At 40.6% G+C, this 23261-nt stretch overlaps 1 protein-coding gene across 1 annotated transcript in view; it reads right to left on the reverse strand.

The window, feature by feature from the left end:
* Positions 1-3488: 3488 nt before the first annotated feature.
* GSR (glutathione-disulfide reductase) overlaps positions 3489-23261 on the reverse strand; it is a 55004-nt gene continuing 35231 nt past the window's right edge. Inside the window, exons 7-13 of the mRNA XM_068532151.1 lie at positions 20567-20666; positions 13765-13851; positions 12341-12499; positions 9584-9695; positions 7894-8025; positions 6646-6779; positions 3489-4193 (exon numbers count right to left, since the gene is read on the reverse strand). Coding sequence (XP_068388252.1) covers positions 4044-4193; positions 6646-6779; positions 7894-8025; positions 9584-9695; positions 12341-12499; positions 13765-13851; positions 20567-20666 — 874 coding nt within the window. The 3' untranslated portion in view covers positions 3489-4043. The remainder of the gene's footprint in view (positions 4194-6645; positions 6780-7893; positions 8026-9583; positions 9696-12340; positions 12500-13764; positions 13852-20566; positions 20667-23261) is intronic.

Genomic DNA, 23261 nt, shown 5'->3' on the forward strand with positions numbered 1-23261 from the left:
ACTAGAATGGATTCTCCTATACCTGTTTCTTTGCATCACTGGTTTCTGAATAGTCAGGAATGGGTGCATCTGATTGGCCAAGCCTATGTCATATGCCTCCTCCCTAGCTGCAAGGGAGCCTGAGAAGTCACACACCTAGCATTTTTGGGTTCTATGTGGGGAGCTGGGCTTTGTCTCCAAGGCTCACAAGGTTGGCATTCCCCAAACTTATGGTGTCTGGAGGTTGAACAGGCAAAAAGGACAAATGTCTACTTACACAACTTACAGAGAAAGAACTTTAAAGGGGAATTGTTTGCATAAAAATTTTACGTAAAATCTAGATTTAACCCCAGCTCTACCATCCACCACTTTTTATTTTTTGAAACTCCTCCTAACACATTAAATAGCACTTAAAATATACTATATAAAACCCAGAAATGACTGTATACAATTATTCTTACCTTTAAAATGTTGACTGTGGTCTTTATTGATGAATCAACATGCTAAATTATTGTATCAATGGTAATGGCAATAAAAGAGTATTTCTTAGAGTAGGGCACAATGGAAATCTTCTATATCCACCTGCTCCAGCTCTTCATTTATATCCAGGTGGTCAGATTCATGGAAAGATTCATGCAAAGTTTGTTGAAGATCTGAAAATCCTGCCTACCCAGTTTTCAACAAGGTTAAGGATTAAAATGTTGGCTCCTTTTTTTACATGGATCCTAGTGTCAAAAATCACATAATAACACACCTTTGTCCTCTTGCAGCCAAAGTTAGTGTATGATATACCAGGAATATTATGAAACTGAAATAGAGAATATAGAAATGATTGACACTAAGTAGAAAGTGACATACACAAGGTGAACACAGAGTGTAGACCTCTTATGTGACAAGGTTATGGGAACACATAATACACGCATAAGACCACGAAAGAAAAGTCTTCACAAAGGTGGTTTTAGTCAAGCCCTGTAAAATGAGTAGATTGCCGTTAGTGTGTGTGATTAAAGATGGCCACAAATTGACCACTCTTCCCACTGAGAGCTGAAGTCCAATTCACTCCCTCTTAAATCCTTTGTGACTTGCTTAACTGATAACACTTAGCATTAGTGACATTCTAGAACTTCCAAGGTTAGGTCATAAAGCTTGCAGCGGCTGCCTAGGAAGCACGGAACAATCTCTGGGAGCCCTGAGCTTCCATGTAAGTCCATTAACTCGGAGACGACCAAGCTGGAGAGGCCACACGTGGGCAACTCTGGTTGACAGTCCCAGTCGAGGCCAACCTTCCGGTCAGTCATCCTTGCCCAAGTGCCCGATACCTGGGTGACTGTTTTAGACTCTCTAGACCAGCCCATCTACCAGTTGACTACCACCAAGTGATTTTTATCAACATCAACAGAAGAGTCATCCTTGCAAGCTCAGTCCTGCTCCAATTCCTGACCCACAAAATCATGAGATATGATGATTGCTATTTTAAGCCACTAAGTTTCCAGGTAGTTTGTTATGTGGCAGTATATAACCAGATCATGAGGTTCACAAGTGGGGAAGAACATTCCATACAAGGCTATCACGTACTCTTGTGCTCCAGCCAAGTTGAGCTCTGTCATTCCCCATGGATACGTGGCCCACGTCTGCCCCACTGCGCCTGCCCCATGCTCTGACCTCCTGCACAACCCTAAATTCCAGATCCTACCTAACCTCTTTCCTTCTCATAGCCTTCTTCAGTTCTCCCAGCAAAATGGTACTTTCTGCCTTCTCTGAACCTGTATACTTTCACCTCTCCAATGCCTCACTAGGGTGGCACTGTCCCATTTTCCTGCAACAGTACAAATCTGTGTCTACTGTCCCAATTAATTAACAGTGCCCCCCTCACTCCCCAAAGTGTCCCATCCTAGTCAATAAATCGTACGATCACCCTGGGCTTAACGCACTGCTTTGAACTGCAGTTAGTTGCGTAGAATTTTTTCTCCTCTTCTAGATTATATGGTTATTCAAAGAAAGCAAGTACCATGTCTTTCCTTCGATAAACATCTACTGAGCACCTACAATGTGCTGCCTTGTGTACCCGTACCTTCCCCAGTGCCTTGTGGAATGGAGGCGGCAAAGGGTCAGATCAGCTCGCGGGCTGGACTGAGCTGAGAACTGATGAGAACGAAGACCGACCCTTGGAAAAGGTTACTTCCAGGTTGGTTTACTCCAGAACCAGAAAAAATGCAGTGCAGAGGGTTCCTGAGATAAAAAACACATGGTGTGGACTTCCCTGGTGGCGCAGTGGTTAAGAGTCCGCCTGCCAATGCAGGGGACGCAGGTTCGAGCCCTGGTCCACGAAGATCCCACATGCCGTGGAGCAACTGAGCCCGTGCACCACAACTACTGAGCCTGCGCTCTAGAGCCTGCAAGCCACAACTACTGAGCCCGCATGCCACAACTACTGAAGCCCACGTGCCTGGAGCCTGTGCTCCACAACAAGAGAAGCCACTGCAGTGAGAAGCCTGCGCACCGCAACGAAGAGCAGCCCCCGCTCGCCGCAACTAGAGAAAGCCCGTGCGCAGCAACGAAGACCCAATGCAGCCAAAAATAAGTAAATAAATTAAATAAAATTACTTTAAAAAAAAACAACACACACACACACACATGGTGTGAGGGTACATGTGACCGCTGGGGCCTCTCCTTTTTCCTTCTGGAATCACACCCAAAGCTTGGGCCCTATGCAGAGTGAGAAACCCACCAGGTCAGTGGAGCTCAGGACCATGGTCCACTACCTTTTAGGCTGGTGGAGGAGAGGGGGCAGTGTCATGTCAGTCTACGTCCAGGTTTTTAGATCCTGTTTGCTTGCTGCAACACTTACATTACCTGGTTACCAGTGGTATTTTTCTTTCTTTGAGATTGGACTTACTTAATTTGTCAGTGCAGCAGCCTAGCCATGGCCAACCAGAAAGACATTCAGTAAAAGCTTAATGACAGAGGTCAGTAGCATTAAGTCACTACTGAAAGCCACGGAAAAATTTAACAAGCTTACGTAGCTGGTAAAGGCTAATGGAAATAAAATGCTAAAAATCTCTATGATTTCTAGACTGTGCTTCCAACTCAACCATTAAATTTGCTAAATGTTTCTTTTATACCTCTGGTCTTTATTTGTAAAAGCGAAATCTCTTTTCTCCCCCATAAGGTCTTAAGCTGACTTAAGGTAGCTAGCTCACTGTTGGCATCTGACCCTTCAATGTGAAATATTCTTAGAAAATGAACTGTTACCCATAAATTCATAACAAATTTTATAAGAAGAAAAGACTGTGATTTTATTTTCAGATTTTTGGAAATAGTTTCAAAAAATAAAATGACAAGAACACATACAAAAACTGAAATCATTCACTGAACTATGAACTCTTAGCAGAGGAAAGGACTTCTGAAGTACATCTGAAAACACGGATCACTTCTAAAATGTCCCTCTCACTTGTGCAACCAGCCTCCTCAAATCTTTCCCAAATTTGATGAACTTCATCTCATAAAAGTAACACAAACCATTTTTAATCATTTAGAACAAAAGAAAGAATAAAATACAGGAGGCAGGCCTCTCAAGTTACATGCTTTTAGAGAAAACTCACATCCTTGAAGCAGCTTTGTAATATGCAGAGCGCAGTACTGGCTTCAAAAAAAAAAAAAAAAAGACTCTGTACTTGCATTATTTAAATGTGAAGAGCAGCTGTCATCTTCCTCTATAAAAATTAGCAAGTGATATTCATTCAAGTACATTAATTTCACTGTACTTCATATGGTTTTATACTTAGGATGAGGCTAAAACAAAAACAAAACAAAAGACCAGCTAGCACAGAGCTATTAATAAAACAAATAGTAATTATTGAGAGATGTAATCAAATGAAAATCAATCCTGGATAACAAAACAGATTTCTAATTACATAAATAAGTTTACTGAAAATTTCCACTACTGGAAGATCCTCATTACAATAAAGAAATACATACAATGGGAATGGTAAGTAAACATGATGATTTGGTTCCTTTCTGAAGGTCTACTGGTCCAGCTGCCAGCCATACGAGTCTCTGGGTTCTCAACGAAGTGTGACCAGCTCTTCTGAAGAGGTAGGATGAATGGCAACAGTGTTATCAAAGTCGGATTTTGTTGCTCCCATTTTTACTGCGACCGCAAAACCCTGCAGCATTTCATCACATCCGATTCCCTGCATGTGGATCCCAACCACCTGAGACAGAAAAGACAAAAATCCTTCAAGTAAAAATTTTTATCTCTGTAATTGTATGAGCCAGTTCCTTGTAATAAATCTCCTTCTAGGTACACACACACACACACACACACACACACACTCACACACAAATTTTTTTATCAGGTACACTAATAAATTTTTTATTAGTCATGAGAGATACCTGATATTAAAAAACCCCTAAAAAACTTACATCTCTAATCCCAATATAGCATAACACAGCCTACATGGGCTACAGCCCTGTGTAGCCCTGACGTCCCTCCCATGCCTACCTCACTCAGCTCTCCCCACTCTGGCCTCACCAGCTTTCCTCCTGTCCTGAGTATTCGGCATGCTCTCCCCTTTGCACAGGCTGTTCCCTCTGTCTGGACACTCTTTCCTCCCCTCTTTTAAGTGTTAAAGCCCATTCATTCTTCAGATAGCTACACCTGCCTTCCTGACCAAGTTAAATTGTCTATCATGTGAGCTCTCAGTCCCAATATTTCTCCATCATGGTTCTATCACAACTGCAAAGTTGTATTCATCTGGGGACTGGACAATTACAGTCCATCTTTCCCAGTAGATGTTAATCTCTAGATGGAGGGGACCCTGTCCACTTTTTTTTTTTTTTTGGCCACATGGCATGTGGGATCTTAGTTTCCTGACCAAGAATTGAATCTGGGGCCCCTGCAATGGAAGCACAGAGCCTCAACCACTGGACCACTGGGCAAGTCCCCCTGCCCACTTTTGCTCCCCACTCTACCCGTCTGGCCGAGCACAAAGATAGCCCTTAGAGGCACTCAGCCCACACGTGCTGGCCGACTGGACGAATGACCAACAAGAGGCATTTGTTTCAAATCATATTTTTCAGTCAGGTTTCTAAATACATTTAAAAATGACTAGTTAATGTTCACCTCCAGCAAACACTTCTAGGGTAAGTAGACTGTTGAAAAGCAAAGTTAGAGAATATAAAACTTAGCCACAAAAATATGTTGCTTAAAAACAAATCAAGGATATACTTAATATTAATGAACAGTACACGTAAAAATGGTTGATGCAAACTTAATGTTATATGTTTCTTTACAATTGAAAGAAAAAGTATATCTCAAAATAAGACAAGGAAATCCCAAATCATGTACTGCATATACATTCAGCCAAATTTTTAGATATTGTGATCTAAACTGAATTTACAAAGAGCTTCTGATGATAGCAGGAGCCTTATGTTATTTCTCTCCATACAGTATCCCACTTCTTACTCTTTAGTTGACTGTCAGGTAATGTTTACCAAATGAATGAATGATAAATGGCATAAAGAAATAACTGATATGAAGAGATAAGTAAGGACCTTGCTGATTCAATAACTGGGGATCTCAGGCTACTGAGGAACATTCAGGGCAAGAAACAGCAACCTTTATCTTCCTGCCAAACCACTTACTTTCTTCTCTTTGCACTGATTCTCTGCTTCTGTCAACTGTCAGTGATGTTGATTTTTATAAGCCAGAAGCCAGGGACCATCTTGTGGCTTTTGGTGTAAGGGCCACTGATTCAGATACAGACTATGTTCTTTTTAATAAGAAAAGTTGGAAACCATACCTGAATCTTCAGTTAAATTACTGTTCCCCACAAAGCCATGTTCCCAAGGCATATTGCTAAGTTCCACTTTAATATTTAATTCAATTTATAGAAAAGCCCAATAGGCTGATGTAATATCAAAACAACACCTATTTCAAAAATTATTTTAAAAAAAAACTGTTCAAATTCAAACTCAAATCACAATGAGATACCACTTCGCATCCGGTAGGATGGCTACAATAAAAAAAAGACAGTAACAAGTGCTGACGAAGGTGAGGAAGAACTGGAACCCTCGCACGTTGCTGAAGGGAACATAAAGTGACACAGCCACTTTGGAAAACAGTTTGGCAGTTCCTCAAAAAGTTAAACCAAAAATAGATAACTGATTATCTCAGAACATTTTACTAAATAAACTTCTTCCTCACTGATTGGTTATGTTAAGTCTAAATTTTTTACATTAAATTCTTGCACTTACCAATATTTCTGAGTTGCCTATCTATTCTGGCCTACTGGTCAATGACAATCTCAACCTCTCCCCTTTATATTTTATGTGCTTTTTTTGGCCATGCCGTGTGGCTTGCAGGATCTTAGTTCCTTGACCAGGGATTGAACCTGGGCCACAGCAGTGAAAGTGCCAAGTCCTAACCATTGGACCGTCAGGGAATTCCCCCCCACCAACTTATGTTTTTATAGCAGTGGAACCTTCTTTCTATGTGAAATATTATGAAGAACCGCAATATAGAGAGAGAGAGACAGATAAAGGTGGGACTGTGCCAGTTGACTCAGAGAAAGCTTTACCTGGTCTTCCCTTCCCACCTCACCAAAATACCCCATCCCTGCCAACCTTGAAGACAGTTTTGAGCTTACTGGGTTTTTCCCATACCTGTTCCTCTTTGTTGGCACAAACCATTTTCATCACACATTTTGTTTTCCTTTTGGTAACTGCATGATACATTGGGGTAAAGGTGGTGGAATAAATCTTCACGTTTTCTTTTCCATATTTATAAATGGCCTCATCTATAATGCACAGGGCGGGGAAGAAAGCATCTATCAGAAACTTAAACAATTCCACTGAGCTATCAGAGAGGTGGCCGGAAATACATAACCTGAATCAAATTACAAGGAAATATTAAACAAAACCACAATGAGCTGGGGCTTCCCTGGTGGCGCAGTGGTTAATAATCCGCCTGCCAATGCAGGGGACACGGGTTCGAGCCCTGGTCCAGGAAGATCCCACATGCCGCAGAGCAACTAAGCCCGTGCGCCACAACTACTGAGCCTGTGCGCCACAACTACTGAGCCTGTGCTCTAGAGCCCACAAGCCACAACTACTGAGCTTGTGCACTTAGAGACCATGCTCCGTAATGAGAAGCCTGTGCACCGCAATGAAGAGCAGCCCCAGCTCGCTGCAACTAGAGAAAGCCTGTGCGCAGCAACAAAGATGCAGCGCAGCCAAAAATAAATTAATAAAATAAATATATTAAAAAACACCAAACCGCAATGAGGGAAATCTACAACATAAATGTCAATGTCATGAAAGACAAAAGACAGGCTGAGGAATTCTTTCTCTTGACTAAAGGAGACCAAAGAGGTATCAAAACGAAATATACTACATTATCCTGGAATGAACCCCGGACTTGAAGGGAAAAATGTTAAAAATGAAATTATTTGAGATAACAGGCAAACTCTGAATAAGGTCTAAAATTTAGATAATATTGTATCCACTTAAATATTCTCATTTGAAGCTATGCTTCTGTAAGGGAACAGCCTTGTTCTTAGGAAACAGATACTGAAGTGTGTGTGCATGTGTATAGAGAGAAAATGATACAGCAAAAGTGTTACCAGTAGACAGGAGTCTTCTGTAGTATTTTTGCAACTCTTCTTTAAATTTGAAATTAGTTCAAGTAAAAAAGCTTAAAAAATCAAACAGATAGGGTGGAGTGGGGAAAGGAATTATACTCTCAAAGTACTAGTAGCTGGGGAGGAAACTGGACCTGTGATGAGAAGTTAGTAACTAAAAAGAAATATAACCCGGGGGCTAAGATAGATTTAGTCAGCTGGCAGACACCTAGTTTAACGTTAGCAGAGGAGGGGAAGAAACCATAAATGACCTTTATTTTTAAACACCTACCTTCTGTGAGTCCCACTGTCCCAATAGGGGGGTGGCTGAAGACCACCGTAGGGATGTTGTCATAGTCTAACTTGGAATCTTCTTTGCATTCAAAAAGTCTATGGGCAAGTTTTCGGCCAGCAGCAATCGCAACTACAAAGATATTTTTAAAGCAGTGCTTAGCTTATTGTTCATTTTAACACAGCAGGATTGTTCTACTAACCGTTTATCCATCTGGCTTAACATACAAGTTCTGACAAAGTCTTCTGTCAATGCTCATTACAATATCTAGTTCAATATAATAAAAGACCTATCAATACCTTAGTTAACAATTCAAAACTATCGGCTTATGTGAATTCTGTACATTCCATTATGACCAAAAAAAAAAAAAATAAAGACACATTTACAAGTTCCCAACCATCTGGCAAGTTACCTCTTAATGAGGATGTTAGCTTTTTGATATATTTATGGAGCAAACTACATTAATTTCGAGCATCTTCAGTTCTACTTCATAACCATAGTCATTTCACAGGAATATTTTGTTTCTTTTTAAAATTATTTTTATTTCTTATTAATTTTTTTTTGAAGTTTATCCTCCTTAGCCTGTTTTTATTCCTAACGGTCAAAAAAAAAAAAAAATGCCTCGGGCTTCCCTGGTGGCGCAGTGGTTGAGAGTCTGCCTGCCAATGCGGGGGACACGGGTTCGAGCCCTGGTCTGGGAAGATCCCACATGCCGCGGAGCAACTAGGCCCGTGAGCCACAACTACTGAGCCTGCGCGTCTGGAGCCTGTGCTCCGCAACAAGAGAGGCCGCGATAGTGAGAGGCCCGCGCACCGCGATGAAGAGTGGCCCCCTCTTGCCGCAACTAGAGAAAGCCCTCACACAGAAACGAAGACCCAACACAGCCAAAAATAAATAAATAAATTTAAAAAAAAAATGCCTGAGTTCAGTAAAAGCATCAGTTATTAATTTTATTGACTTCAAATTGATAATTGTTTTTCCAAAATAAGGTATCAGTAGGATACATAAGAAATTTTTTTTACTTCGACAAAATTTTCAGCTGTTAGATTATGTTATGAAGGTTTTGAAACTTTGCTTGTTAGTTTGCTTTTGTGGAGAGAGCTTCCTAAAAGAGCTAAAAGGCTTTGGGTGTGTGTTTCCATTCTGAGTAAGACCCGGGCCATTTTGGAAAGGATGGTGAGGCCCCGGAAGGGTACAGGTGAAAGCAGATGGATGGATACCACCAACAGAAGCGGGACAAAGAGCTTGAAATGACGCCAGTTAACTCATGAAGTAGGCTGAAGTATGGGATTCTGAGGATGGGGATCAACCTTGGTTGTATCAAGACTCAACAGTCATATAAGAATACCACTTCCTTCCACTGTCACCAACACAAGTCGGATTCTAATTTACAGCATTCTTCAGAGGATGACTGTATCATCTGTATAAAAATTTCAGTCTTCACCATGCATTTTAAAAATCTTTTAAAGAAAAATAAATACTATTCAAAGCATTTTTAAAGGAAAAAATGAATATTATTCATAACATGTCAGGTACCCAACCAACATCTATCTCAACACATTTTATCATTTTGATGACATAAAGACACTCAGCCTTTTAACTCTGCTTGAGCTGATTTGACTATGAAGAGCTGAACAGTTTTATGTAACACACAGAGCCTCCCTTAGCCCCCAAAAAGAAGAAACATCACCTGGAGTAAGAAGAGCTTTTCCACACACATCCCCAACTGCGTAGACACCTTTTACATTAGTATTCTGGAATTCATCTACTAGGATATGACCTTTGTCATCAGTTTGAATCCCCTAAAATTGTAAAGGGACATCATGTAAGTATTTGGGACATCATGTAAGTATTTGGCCCATCTACAAAAAAATAGCAGCTCACATCTCTGGATCCGCCTCACTTCAGGCACCTCTTCAGCCTGAATCTCTAAGAAACCACAAGACTCAACCAGAAGATGAAAAACATCTTAGCAAGCTGGCAAGTTTCATATCTTTTGCTTAATTTAAAAGGTAAATATTTAACTCAGTTTTGAGGAGTTTTAACAGGATTTGACTTTGCATTGTACGATTCAGCTGGCCAGGCAAGCCTGAAAAGGAATCACTCAACTATCAGACATGGTACTTGGCATCCCCGTGGAGTCCACCTAAGACAGTGATTTTGAATTCCTTGGAAGCGCTCCTCCTGAAGCATGCTAACTCATACTTTAGACAGGCACAGCCTGAAGCAGTCATCAAAAGTAGACTTCTTTGAAGTTTATAGTTTTATCTTTAAAAATCCAAGCAAAATTTGTATTCTACTCTAAAAGGTATCAATGTTTCCCTTAACCAAAATTTCTCCCTATACATTGAGTCGAATTTTTGCTCCAAGAATATGTGTCATGCTTATCTTGTGGATTTGCAGATCCCTGGTGTATATACTCCCATGTGAGAAGTAGAAGGCCTGCAGGCATAGGGAGCAGGTAGTGTAGTGGTTAAGAGTACAACCTTTGGAGCTGGGAGATCTGGGTTCAAGTCCCAGCTCTGCCACTTACTAGTTATGAGACCACCCATTTATCAATAATCACTTGAACTTCTAAATGAGGCATTAAGCTAGTCACTGTAAATACAGTGGTAAATAATACAGACATCTCCACTCCTTGTGGAGTTTACAAGCCTGGTGGACAATTTATCTCTGTGCTCCTGGGTTCCTCATCCTTAACCCTCAAACAGTTGTTGGCAAGATTTTAGTAGGCTAGTATAGCACAGGGAACTCTTCTCAATACTCTGTAATGACCTATAAGGGAAAAGAATCTAAAAAAGTGTGGATATATGTATATGTATAACTCATTCATTTTGCTGTATAGCAGAAACTAATACAACATTGTAAATCAACTATACTCCAATAAAAATTTTTTAAAAAGATTAAAGTAGGCCAGTAACATGTTGCCAAGACTTAAAATAGTAATCATTCAATTTGCAGTATAAATATATATCTTAACACTGAATGAGATGGAAAATTTTTGCCTCATTTAAAAAAAATTCAGCAAATATAGTTCAGAACTGGACTTACCATTGCCTATATCTGCATAAAGGCACAATATCTCTTGAAAGGTGAAAAGCTGGATGAATAGTTTTGTTAATATAGAAATAGATAACTAATTTTACTAAATTCCACTGAATAGTAAGATTAAAATCAAGTAAAACATGTCCCTGGATATTTTTTTTTAATTATGAAAAATACCTTTTATTGAAATGAAAAAGGGATGCAACTTAAAACAGATACTAATATCAGAACATAAATCAAACTGTGAGACACTACTCAAGAGGCTCCATCAAATATATAAACCTCAAATATATAAAATATTCTATTATTACTAGTAGAGTAGTATAGCATGTCAGAAAAATCATCACCCTCACCATCAACAGCAGCTGGTTAATATTTATTGAGTTCATGCTGTAAGCCAGCATCTAAGCAAGTTACTTTGTATGCACTCTCATTTACTCTTCTCTATAACCCAATGCAACAAGTACTATTTTTATTCCCATATTTATATGAAGCAGTCGAAACTTAAGAGTAACTAAGCTACTTGCCTAAGGCCATGAAACCGGTAAGTAACAGAACTAAGGTTGAAAACTGGGTCAAACAATGGGACCCACGGCCCAGGCTACTATACTAGACTGTCCTTCAAAATTTAAAAGAACAAATAAGAATGCTAACTATAGCACTGGTAGATGAGCTTCACATCTGTACCCATCCCCGAGTGCCACAATGTCCATGACGAGTCACACACCCATCCATTAGGATGAGAGCTGCAGACCATTAGAAATAATTATAGGGCTTTAAAGAGACAGGTATCATAGTAAAAAAGAAATTTGTAGGGAGAAGGCTAGTCAGGAAATGGCAAGACGATGACCTCATCTAGGGTGATGACACTAGAAAGAAGAAAAAACCCCTTTTTTTCCATTCCAAAGGCAGAAGCAATGGGATTTAATGACAAACTGGACACATGGAATAAAAAGAAATGAATCCAATAAAACCCACTCAAGTTTTGGGGGGTCTGGGGTTGGATCAGGGGAAATCAGAGGACTACTGACCGATTCAAGAAGGTTTTAGGCGAGGAAAGTGGTCAAAAGGTACAAACTTCCAGATACAACATAAATAAGTACAATACCAGGGATATAACGTCCAACATGGTGACTACAGATAACACTGCTGTTAAGAGAGTAAATCCTAAGAGTTCTCAACACACAGAGAAAATTTTTTCCTTTTTTCTTTTCTACTTTTATTGTATCTATATGAGAAGATGGATGTTAGCTGACCCTCTTGTGGTGATCATTTCACAACGTATGTAAATCAAACCATGGTGCTGTGTGCCCTAAACTTATGCAGTGATGTATGTCAATTATTTCTCAATAAAACTGGGGGAAAAAAAATAGAACATCGTAGGCAGACTAGGTCAGCTTACCAGTTTGTTTAAATTCAGGTCCCTGGAGTTTGGGTCCCGTCCAATGGCCCAGAGTAGACAGTCAACATCTGGAATGGTGGTCAAGGTGGGCTTCCTACCGGGAATGGAAGTAACCATGCAGAGTTCCAGGCCTGAAGAAGTCTTTTTAACTTCCCTGACCTATTGGGAGATACAGTTCGTTAACTGGGGGTGTGGGGATGGGAAGGAAAGCAAATAAAGAGGAAGCTAGAATTCTTAACATTTAAAAACTCTCCACTGAATCCTACATATGAGTCTTACATGTTGACACATTTACTTTTGCCCAAAGGCCACCAACCCTGGAACTCTCTGGAAGCCAGATGATATCCTAGGTGGCCCCAAATCAGCCAGCAGCCAGAAATGTCAACTCACATCAAGATCCTGATGCTTCAGCTTAGAAACAAAGTATTTTAAAGCGTACTTCTTCAAAAGTGTGATAAAATTTTGAAACCACAAATCTAAGCACAGTGATTTGCAGCTGGAATCAGGGGAGGAAATGGCCGTCGCAGCATCATGAAGAGAGTTTTTAAAATTGCACCATCCTTGCTCCTCCCTGGAGATTCTTAATCAGGACTCGGGGGAGGAGGGTAAGATCAGGTCAGGAGAGTGAAGGGCATACACGGTTTAGTGAAAGTCCCAAGGGGATTCTGATGTTGACCTTAACCACCAGCCCAGTACTTCAGCATTTACAAAGCAACTTCACATTTATTGTTTTACTTATGATATGGCCTATGCTGAAAGGGCAAAGCTTTGGGGGAGAAAGTCATTTTTACAAGGCTAATGCTCCAGGAAAAAATCTGACGTGTAGGTGATTCCCTGAGAATAAAAAAAAAAATACAAAGTAACTTTGTCATTGTTTCCATCTACAAAACCCAAAGGTGTGCTTTCAAAAACAGATTCCATGGGACTTCCCTGGCGGTCCAGTGGTTAAGACTTCGCCTTCCAATGCAGGGAGTGTGGGTTTCATCCCTGGTCGGGAAACTAAGATCCCACATACCTCACGGACAAAAAGCCAAAACATAAAACAGAAGCGATATTGTAACAAATTCAATAAAGACTTTAAAAAAAAATAGATTCCATAATAATATTTCCTGAAATAAATAAATAAATATAAATAAATATAAACCTGAAAAATAAGGATGTTCAATGAGGCCTTTGAGCACAAAAATTGTAGTTTTAGTTCTAACTGAACTAAATTCAACTTCCAGATTTCTAAACTTTTATACCTTGGATTTCATTAAAACATTAATGTGAAATGCAGCTTCTGAGGATAAAGAAAAGACTTGGTAGTACTCTAGAAAAGAATAAACTGACTGGGGTAGAGGTAGTTTGTGTTTATAAAACTAGTGGGGTTCACAACAGATAGACAACCGAGGGCTGTAAGCTCGCCCTGGGCTCGGTCATACCTGCGAGTACTTCAGCACCTCTATGCCAGCGTTCTCCAGCTCCTCAGTGCAGTTGGAACTGATTATTGAATCAAAACTTCTGAGCACCTGTATACACAGGCAGCAGAGGGATGGGTGGTGGGAAAGAATAAAACTTGATTAAAGATATGCTACAAACCAGGGAGGGAAATTTCAGTATCAACCCCCCTCTTATGTCCTTCTTCATTCACGGCTGCACTATGAGTGGAGTTTTTTTTCTTTTTAAATCATCTTTAAAAAATTATGGTCCTGAAGAACCTAGGGGCAGGACAGGAAAAAAGACGCAGACGTAGAGAATGGACTTGAGGACATGGGGAGGGGGAAGGGTAAGCTGGGACGAAGTGAGAGAGTGGCATGGACATATATACACTACCAAATGTAAAATAGATAGCTAGTGGGAAGCAGCCGCATAGCACAGGGAGATCAGCTCGGTGCTTTGTGACCACCTAGAGGGGTGGGATAGGGAGGGTGGGAGGGAGACACAAGAGGGAGGAGATATGGGGATGTATGTACATGTATAGCTGATTCACTTTGTTATAAAGCAGAAACTAACACACCATTGTAAAGCAATTATACTCCAACAGAGATGTTAAAAAAAAAAAAAGGATTTAACCAGAATAAATAAATAAAATCAGCTGCTATAAAAAAATTAAAGTATAGTTAATTTACAATGTTGTGTTAGTTTCGGGTATACAGCAAAGTGATTCAGTTATACACACACACACACACACACACACACACACACACACTCTGTGTCAGATTTTTTCCCATTATAGATTATTATAAGATATTGAATATAGTTCCCTGTGCTATACAGTAGGTCCTTCTTATTTATGTATTTTATATATAGTAGTGTGTATATGTTAATCCCAAACTCCTCATTTATCCCCTGCGACCCTGCTATCCCCTTTGGTAACCATAAGTTTGTTTTCTATGTCTGTGAGTCTATTTCTGATTTGTAACTAAGTTCATTTGTATCATTTTTTTAGATTCCACATATAAGTTATATCATATTTGTCTTTCTCGGGTGAGTGGAGTTTTGATAAGTCTATTTTCCGACATCACCACCAACGTCTGCATTACACCTGACTTCACCCGCTCCTGTTCTAGAGTTAAATCCATAGGCAACCTTCGCGCCTCTACTGTCTTTGCCATGTTCCTCTCCTCCCAAACTCTTCTCTTTTCCATAAGAATAGGGACCAGAAATTCTCTTTCCCCTTTCAGTATTCCAGGGCCAGCTTTCCTGCTGATACAATTTCAGGGAAGATTCTTGAACAAAATCTCCTATCCTAGGCAGAAAAGTCAACTACATGGCCTTAGAGATTTTTTTTAATACTAGTCTTAGTATTTGTTTAAGGTTTCAAACTTCATATTTTAGGGTTCTAAATTTGGTAAAAATGGGATCCATCCCAATTAAGGTTCCCAACAAAGTTGAAAACACTGTGGGGTTTTTTCTGGAATGCTAGATGTTTTTCTATATTTTTTTCCTTTTTTGGCCCTGCCGCAGGGGCATCTTAGTCCCCCCACCAGGGATTGAACCCGTGCCCCCTGCAGTGGTAGCTCAGAGTCCTAACCACTGGACCGCGAGGGAAGTCCCTGGATGTTGTTCTAGAGAATGTCTGTCTGTCCATCTACCTATCTATGTTCAAATCCTTCCAATGACCTTATGGATTAGAAGGTGTTATCCCTATTTTTTTTTTTCAGATAAGGCAGCTGAGATTCCTAAGAAGTGGAGTGACTTTTAGAAAGCTCTAGAGCCAGGATTCAAATTGAGCTTGGTCTGAGTCTTCCGATCAGGTTCTCTCCACGACATTATGCACTTCTTCCCACCCCATAATTGTGGACACCATTGAAAGGCACCACCGGGACCATTAAGAACTGACCACTGACAGCCTACCAGGGCAGGCAACTACAGACCCTGGGAAGGAACAGAGAACAGGAGAGAACAAGGTGTAGAAAGCCATTCTCTTCCCACATCTCTCAGATCAGTTTACACTTGTCACTGAACGGGGACTAAAGAGGTATGACTTCTTCCTACTCTCAGAACCAAGGCTCATTAGTCTCCCCTCCATTCGTATGGGGACACTTTATTTTTTCTTCATTGAGTTCAGGATGCCAAGTTGAGGTGGGAAGTTCAGGGAACTTGATCAGTTAAGGTTAAAAGCCATTTACATGTTTAACATTCCTGCTATGGCAATATTCTCATACTTCACCGTTTTCACAGCAATCATCCACTTAGTCTCTAGCTCTATTTTAAATTAGTAGATGTGTAGTGAGTGTCTATTTTGTGACATTTACTCTAAAAGGTTCCAGGAGAATATAAACATGCATATTGATACCTCTGTCCCCTTCCCAGTGGAGGAGAAAGACAAGTAACTCTTGTAAGCTAAACTGAGATCAACACTATAAATTCACTTATTCATCCATTCCATTGACAAACATTTATTAAGCTCTACTATGTGCAAGATGCAAAATATTATCATAAAAGGCAGACTGATAATTAACTTGAAGAATGTGCAGATAAGGAGGTTTAGAAGAGACAGAAAATTACAGTCAAAGAGAACAGGGAAGATTTCAAGGAAAATGTAGCATTCTGCACTGGATCTTGATGACTCGGGAAGGGAAAGCACCTTAAGTAGAGGAATCTGCACAACTATACAGAGATGGGACCAGGTCACGGAAGAGGAACAGCAAGTAGGCCAGTTCCTACTGAATGGAAGAAATCTGAAGAAAAGAAATGGGGGGTAAGGCTAGAGAGGGTTAAACTCCTTCTGGAAGACAGAAACCACGTCTGATGAGATCGCTTTATGAGGGCTCAGTATATACTTGGAGTGATACTCAAACCTTACCAATCACAAGAGTAGAACAACATGCCCTAAAATGTATTTGTGGAGGACCTGGTAGTGGTAATGACAAAGGTGATGATGATTGTGATGAGGTGGTGATAGGGGTGATGGAAGAGGAAGAGGATACTTGGTAAAAAAGGCAGATTGTTAGAAAAGGAATGAAAACCCCATATTTTTCCTATACCACATTACTGATGAAAGTTTATCCTAATTCTACTTAAGGAACACAGGATCAAAGACGTATTAGGCATAGGGGAGATCACGGAATTGATAGTGCAGTAGATTTAATAGTCAGCTAAACTAACTAAAGAAGGCAATGAATCTAGGCCTCTTTCAAACAGAAGACCCTATTGAACACAAGTAAAACTGGTAACAAGGAAATAACCTAAGATATCTAATGAACCTGTAAAACTTAGTGTCACAGACTTAAAAAGCATTCGGCACTTACATGAATAAGCAATTGTTATTAGTATTTAATATCCCTAGAGATATGTGTCATTATCATTTGTTAATTTCACTTAAGATGATGAAATAGCTATTCTAATGCTTGCCCTTATGAAGTTCAATGAATATGAGAATCAGATAGACTTGAGTTAATTAGTAGCCATGTGAATTCTATAGTATAACATCATTGAAATAAGAAATAGAATCGGCATAACAACGTTTTTGCTGGGCTCCCCTAGTGGCGCAGTGGTTAAGACGCTGCCTGCCAATGCAGGAGACACAGGTTCAAGCCCTGGTCCGGGAAGAGCCCACATGCCAAGGAGCAACTAAGCCTGTGCATCACAACTACTGAGCCTGCGCTCTAGAGCCTGCAAGTCACAACTAGTGAGCCCGCATGCCACAACTACTGAAGCCAGCGCTCCTAGAGCCCATGCTCCACAACAAGAGAAGCCACCGCAATGAGAAGCCCACTCACCACAACAAAAAGAGTAGCCCCTGCTCGCCGCAACTAGATAAAAGCCTGCGCACAGCAACGAAGACCCAATGCAGCCAAAAATAAATTAATTAATTAATTTAAAAAATTGTTTTTGCTGCCAGGTTTGGTTCTTTTTCAAAATTCCCATTCATATTATTCTCAGTTGGATTTCAATGTTCCTATGATAGCTTCCATTACCGCCCTCGGGAGACTAGCCTTTAAGATAATAGTTGTTACTGTCTAGCAACTTTTCCTTCTTTTCTTTTTTTTTTTTAATAAATTTATTTATTTATTTTTGGCTGCGTTGGGTCTTCGTTGCTGTGCGTGGGCTTTCTCTAGTTGCGGCGAGTGGGGGCTACTCTTCGTTCCGGTGCACGGGCTTCTCACTGCGGTGGCTTCTCTTTGTTGCGGAGCACGGGCTCCAGGCGCACAGGCTTCAGTAGCTGTGGCACGCAGGCTCAGTAGTTGTGGCTCGTGGGCTCTAGAGCACAGGCTCAGTAGTTGTGGCACATGGGCTTAGTTGCTCCGTGGCATGTGGGATCTTCCCGGACCAGGGCTCAAACCTCTGTCCCCTGCATTGGCAGGCAGATTCTTAACCACTGTGCCACCAGGGAAGTCCCTAGCAACTTTTCTTTACTTAGACTTCCTCTTTCTTTCTCTAGAGATTTCTTCGGGATAACACACAGGTGGGGTAAAGGTGGGAGGTCGTGATTTATTCGTAGAGTAGCTCTAGAATGGAGTTATACCAGGAAGGGGAGAAGATGGAGAATGCATTGGGGGTGGGGGAGGGCAGGAAGCCCAGATACATGTGGCTCTCTGCCACGAGCCAATTTTCCGAATGCAGGAATTATCCACTCTACTGATAAACTGATGTGATTTATTTACTTATTTATATATTAGATTCAGGCTACCTATCCCTCTGCCTTTCTCCTGCCATCTAATTTGCTGGACATATTCCAGCAATGCAAAATAACACTGACCTATGAAAAACATTCTTCAGGACAAAAATCTCCTGGGGGTTAATTTTAGGACAAGTCTAAAAGCCAAAGAGAAAGTTCTCTGGAGTCCACACTGACCAGGATTATCGGTTTCCCTCATCTGCCCCCCTATTTGCTCAAATAATCAGGAATTTGAGTCACTGCATTTGAGTTGTCAGGGATCTGATAAATGTCCCAAAGGCATTAAATGACTTGCCCAAGTCACACACTTGTTGGGGAAGGCCAGATTCTTAGGGACCAGATTCTTAGGCCAACACTCTTGTTATTGCCCCCCACGGTGTCTCTGAAAGCTCCAATATTGTGCCACGACCCAGTGGTGCTCAGTCACGATTAATCAACAAAACACATGAAGCAACACTTAATCAAGTACTGAGAAACATGGAGGCTGCATTTTAGCAGAAAGAATATTGGCCTGGGCTTTCTCAGAATTTCGTTGACTCTCAGTTTTGATATTAATTAGCAGTCATGAAACCTCAGTTGGCCTTAATTTCTTCATCTACAAAATGAGGTTCCAGTAGATGAGATGATCTATAAGCTTCTTTTATTATTATTATTTTTTATTGTGGTGAAAAACACGTACCATTAAATTTACCAACTTAGGGCTTCCCTGGTGGTGCAGTGGTTAAGAATCCGCCTGCCAGTACAGGGGACAGGGGTTCGAGCCCTGGTCCGGGAAGATCCCACATGCCGCGGAGCAACTGAGCCCGTGCGCCACAGCTACTGAAGCCCACGCACCTAGAGCCTGTGCTCTGCAACAAGAGAAGCCACCATAATGAGAAGCCCGCGTACCACAACGAAGAGTAGCCCCTGCTCACTGCAATTAGAGAAAGCCCGCACGTAGCAATGAAGACCCAACGCAGCCCAAAATAAAATTAATTAATTAATTAAAAAAAAAATTTACCAACTTAACCATTTCTAAGTACTAAGTTCCATGGTGTTAAGTGTATTCACATTGTTGTGCAACCAGAACTTTTCCCTCTTGCAAAACTGAGACTCTGGGGGTGGTGGGGAGGGATAAATTAGGAGTTTGGGATTAACAGATACATACCACTATATATAAAACAGATAACCAACAAGGACCTACTGTACAGCACAGGGAACTACACTCAATATTTTGTGATAACCTATAAGGGAAAAGAATCTGAAGAATAATATATACATATATAACTGAATAGGTATGCTGCCCACCTGAAACTAACACAGTATTGTAAATCAACTATACTTCAATAAAAAAACAAAAAAACAAAAAAAACCTGAGACTCTGTATCCATTAAACGATAACTCCCCATTCTCTCCCCCTCCCCGTCCCTGGCAACCCCATTTCTACTTTTTGTTTTTATGAGTGTGACTACTCTAGGTACCTCATATATGTGGAATCATATAGTTTTTGTCTTTTTGTAATTAGCTTATTTCATTCAGCATAATATCCCCAAGGTTAATCCATGTTGTAGCATGTGTCAGAATGTCCCTCCTTTTTAGAGCGGAATAACATCCCACGGTATGGGTATTCCTCATTCTGTTTATCCATTCATCAGCGGACACAGGTTGCTTCCACCTCCTGGCTATTGTGAATAATGTTGCGATGAACATAGGTGTGCAAATATCTTTGATACGTTTCCTTTTAATGCAAAGAATTTAGTAAATTTTTTGACTGAGTGTTAATAATCCAACACTATCTGATCATATGAAATTGATTTTCAGAATAAGAAATTAACCTGACAGTTTGCTCAATTTAACTAATATTTATATTTAAGGATGTATGTTTTATTAAGGCATGCTATCTACCACTTCATGATGGAAACACCAGCAAGTCTGATCAAATCTAAATCAGTATCATCAACTAGCAGTTGATGGCTAGGAAGGACGTAAGCCCTTATTTAGATGCCTTCAAAGCAGCTCCATGTGGAACAGACCAACCAGCTCCACATGCTTTGCACCCTAGTATTTAATGACAACATAAGAGAAACTTCTCCCTGTAGATTTTTTAAAAGATTAACATCAAGGAAAAGGATAGAATTTACCTTATCATGCCGTATCATTAGTGATGTCTTAGAACCCAGGGCGGAAAGGATCCCAGCTATTTCCACAGCAATGTAACCAGCACCAACGATGACACTGCGGCTACCATTAGAGTAGAGGGTTAAGATCGTTAAATAAACTTATTTTAGAATAATTTTAGATTTACAGAAAAGTTTAAAACATAGTACAGATAGTATACCCCCTGCCCAGTTTTTCCTAAAGTTAACATCTTACATTCATAGCAGCACTATTTGCAATAGCCAAGACATGAAAACAACCTAAATGTCCATCAACAGACGAATGGATAAAGAAGACATGGTACATATATACAATAGAATACTACTCAGCCATAAAAAAGAACGAAATAACGCCATTTGTAGCAACATGGATGCAACTAGAGGTTATGCTAAGTGAAGTTAAGTCAGAAAGAGAAAGAGAAATACCATATGGTATCACTTACATGTGGAATCTAAAATACGACACAAATGAACTTATCTATGAAGCAGAAACAGACTCACATAGAGAATAGACTTGTGGTTGCCAAGGCGGAGGGGTTTGGGAAGGGATAGACTGGGAGTTTGGGGTTAGTAGATGTAGAATGGTTGGACAAGGTCCTACTGTATAGCACAGGGAAGTATATTCAATGTCCTGAGATAAACCATAATAGAAAAGATACAAAAAATAATGTGTATATATGTATAACTGAGGCACTTTGCTGTACAGCAGAAATTAACACAACATTGTAAATCAACTATACTTCAATTAAAAAAAAAAAGTTAACATCTTATAAACCATGGTACAGTTGTCAAAACTGACACTGGTACATTACTGTTGACTAAACTTCAGACTTTATTCAGATTTCACCTGTCTTTCCATTCATTTCCTTTTTCTGTCCCAAGATCCAATCCAGGATAACACAGTAATTTTAAGTAGAAAATATCCTTCTGTAGAACAGAAATATATTTTTAGGTGTTTTAAAAATTCCTTAGCTTCATTTCCTCAGAGAGGAAATAAAAACCCTTTGAAGCTAGAGACGATTCCTTATGCAGAGATCTTCGCACCTAAAACTAAAATCGGCACCACAATTTTTTTTTTGCTTGTCTGAGAAAGTCTTTATTTCTCCATCACTTCTGATGGATAATTTTGCAGAGTAAAGAGTTCTGTGTTGGTGGGGTTTTTTCCTCTCAACACTTTAAATATTCCACTCTCTTGTTTGCATAGTTTCTGAAGAGTTGTTGTAATTCTCATCTTTGCTCCCCTTATAGGTCAGGTGTGTTTCATCCTTCTGGCTTCTTCCAGAATTTTTTCTTTGATTTTCTACAGTTTGAAAATTATATGCCTAGGTATAGTTTTTTGACATTTACCTTACTTCGTGTTCTCTGACCTTCCTGGATCTGTGGTTTGGTGTCTGACATTAATCTGGGGGAAAGTCACAGTCATTATTGCTTCAAATATCTCTTCTGTTCCTTTCTTTGGCATCACAATCCTCACCACCGTTATTCTCCTCTGGCTCAGTATTTTCCCTTGCTCATTGCTAAATTCTATCAATCTTCGAAATATGATGAAAGGCCAGTTTAGGAGCTCAGTGTTTCCCCCTCAGCTTCCACAGGCCCCTCTAGTCCACCTCGTACCAGTAAAGTAACCACTGGAAACAATCTTTTTTTTTCTTTTTGGTTTAAAAAAAAAAGGAATTTATTGATTCATGTAACCGAGAAGTCCTGACTTCAGGTATGGCTGCATCTAAGTGTTCTGATGATGCGTCAGGACCTGGTCCCTTAAAGATGCTCAGCTTTGCACTTCATGTTGGCTTCATTCCCAAGCTCTGCATTGTGATACAGAGACTGCCAGAGGAACGAAGACACAGTGGCATGGTCTTGATAAGCTGAAGCTCAGGCTGGGGAGCTGACATCCAGGCTTTTGGAGTCTTGATTTTTTTTTAATTGATTAATTTATTTTTGGCTGCGTTGAGTCTTTGTTGCTGCGCACGGGCTTTCTTTAGTTGCGGCGAGCGGGGGCTACTCTTCGTTGCAGTGCACGGGCTTCTCATTACGGTGGCTTCTCTTGTTGCGGAGCACAGGCTCTAGGTGCATGGGCTTCAGTAGTTGTGGCTCACGGGCTCTAGAGCACAGGCTCAGTAGTTGTGGCGCACGGGCTTAGTTGCTCCGCGGCATGTGGGATCTTCCCGGACCAGGGCTCCAACCCGTGTCCCCTGCATTGGCAGGCAGATTCTTAACCACTGCGCCCCCAGGGAAGCCCCTGGAGTCTTGATTTAGAACACCAGTCTTCAGTATATGAAAATCTCAGTAAGTTAGGTAAAAATTGTGAACCAAGCACAATCTCCACATTCTCCTTCTTACCCTCAACGCCTGTTGGTCTTGGAGAGTCTCCAGGAGAGGAGGGGGGAGGCCGTGGCTCACCCTGAGGACATAGACACTTTGGCAGCCACACCTGGGAGCCCTCCACCACCTACAAACAATCTTATATTCTGCTGAGTCCCCACAGCACTTCTCTTTCCCTCATTACGGCCGTCAGAACCTCTTGTCCCACAATGTTCCACAGACTCTATGCTCCAGCCTCCCCTCAACCATAAGCCCAATGAGGGTAAAAGCTGGATCATACAGCCCAGAGCACATGTTACCTTGCCTATAGAATTTGTTCCTTCTTTGATTATTTACTTACTTACCAACATAACAATGA

The sequence above is a fragment of the Eschrichtius robustus genome, chromosome 21, assembly GCF_028021215.1.
Source record: "Eschrichtius robustus isolate mEscRob2 chromosome 21, mEscRob2.pri, whole genome shotgun sequence".
Taxonomy (NCBI): domain Eukaryota; kingdom Metazoa; phylum Chordata; class Mammalia; order Artiodactyla; family Eschrichtiidae; genus Eschrichtius; species Eschrichtius robustus.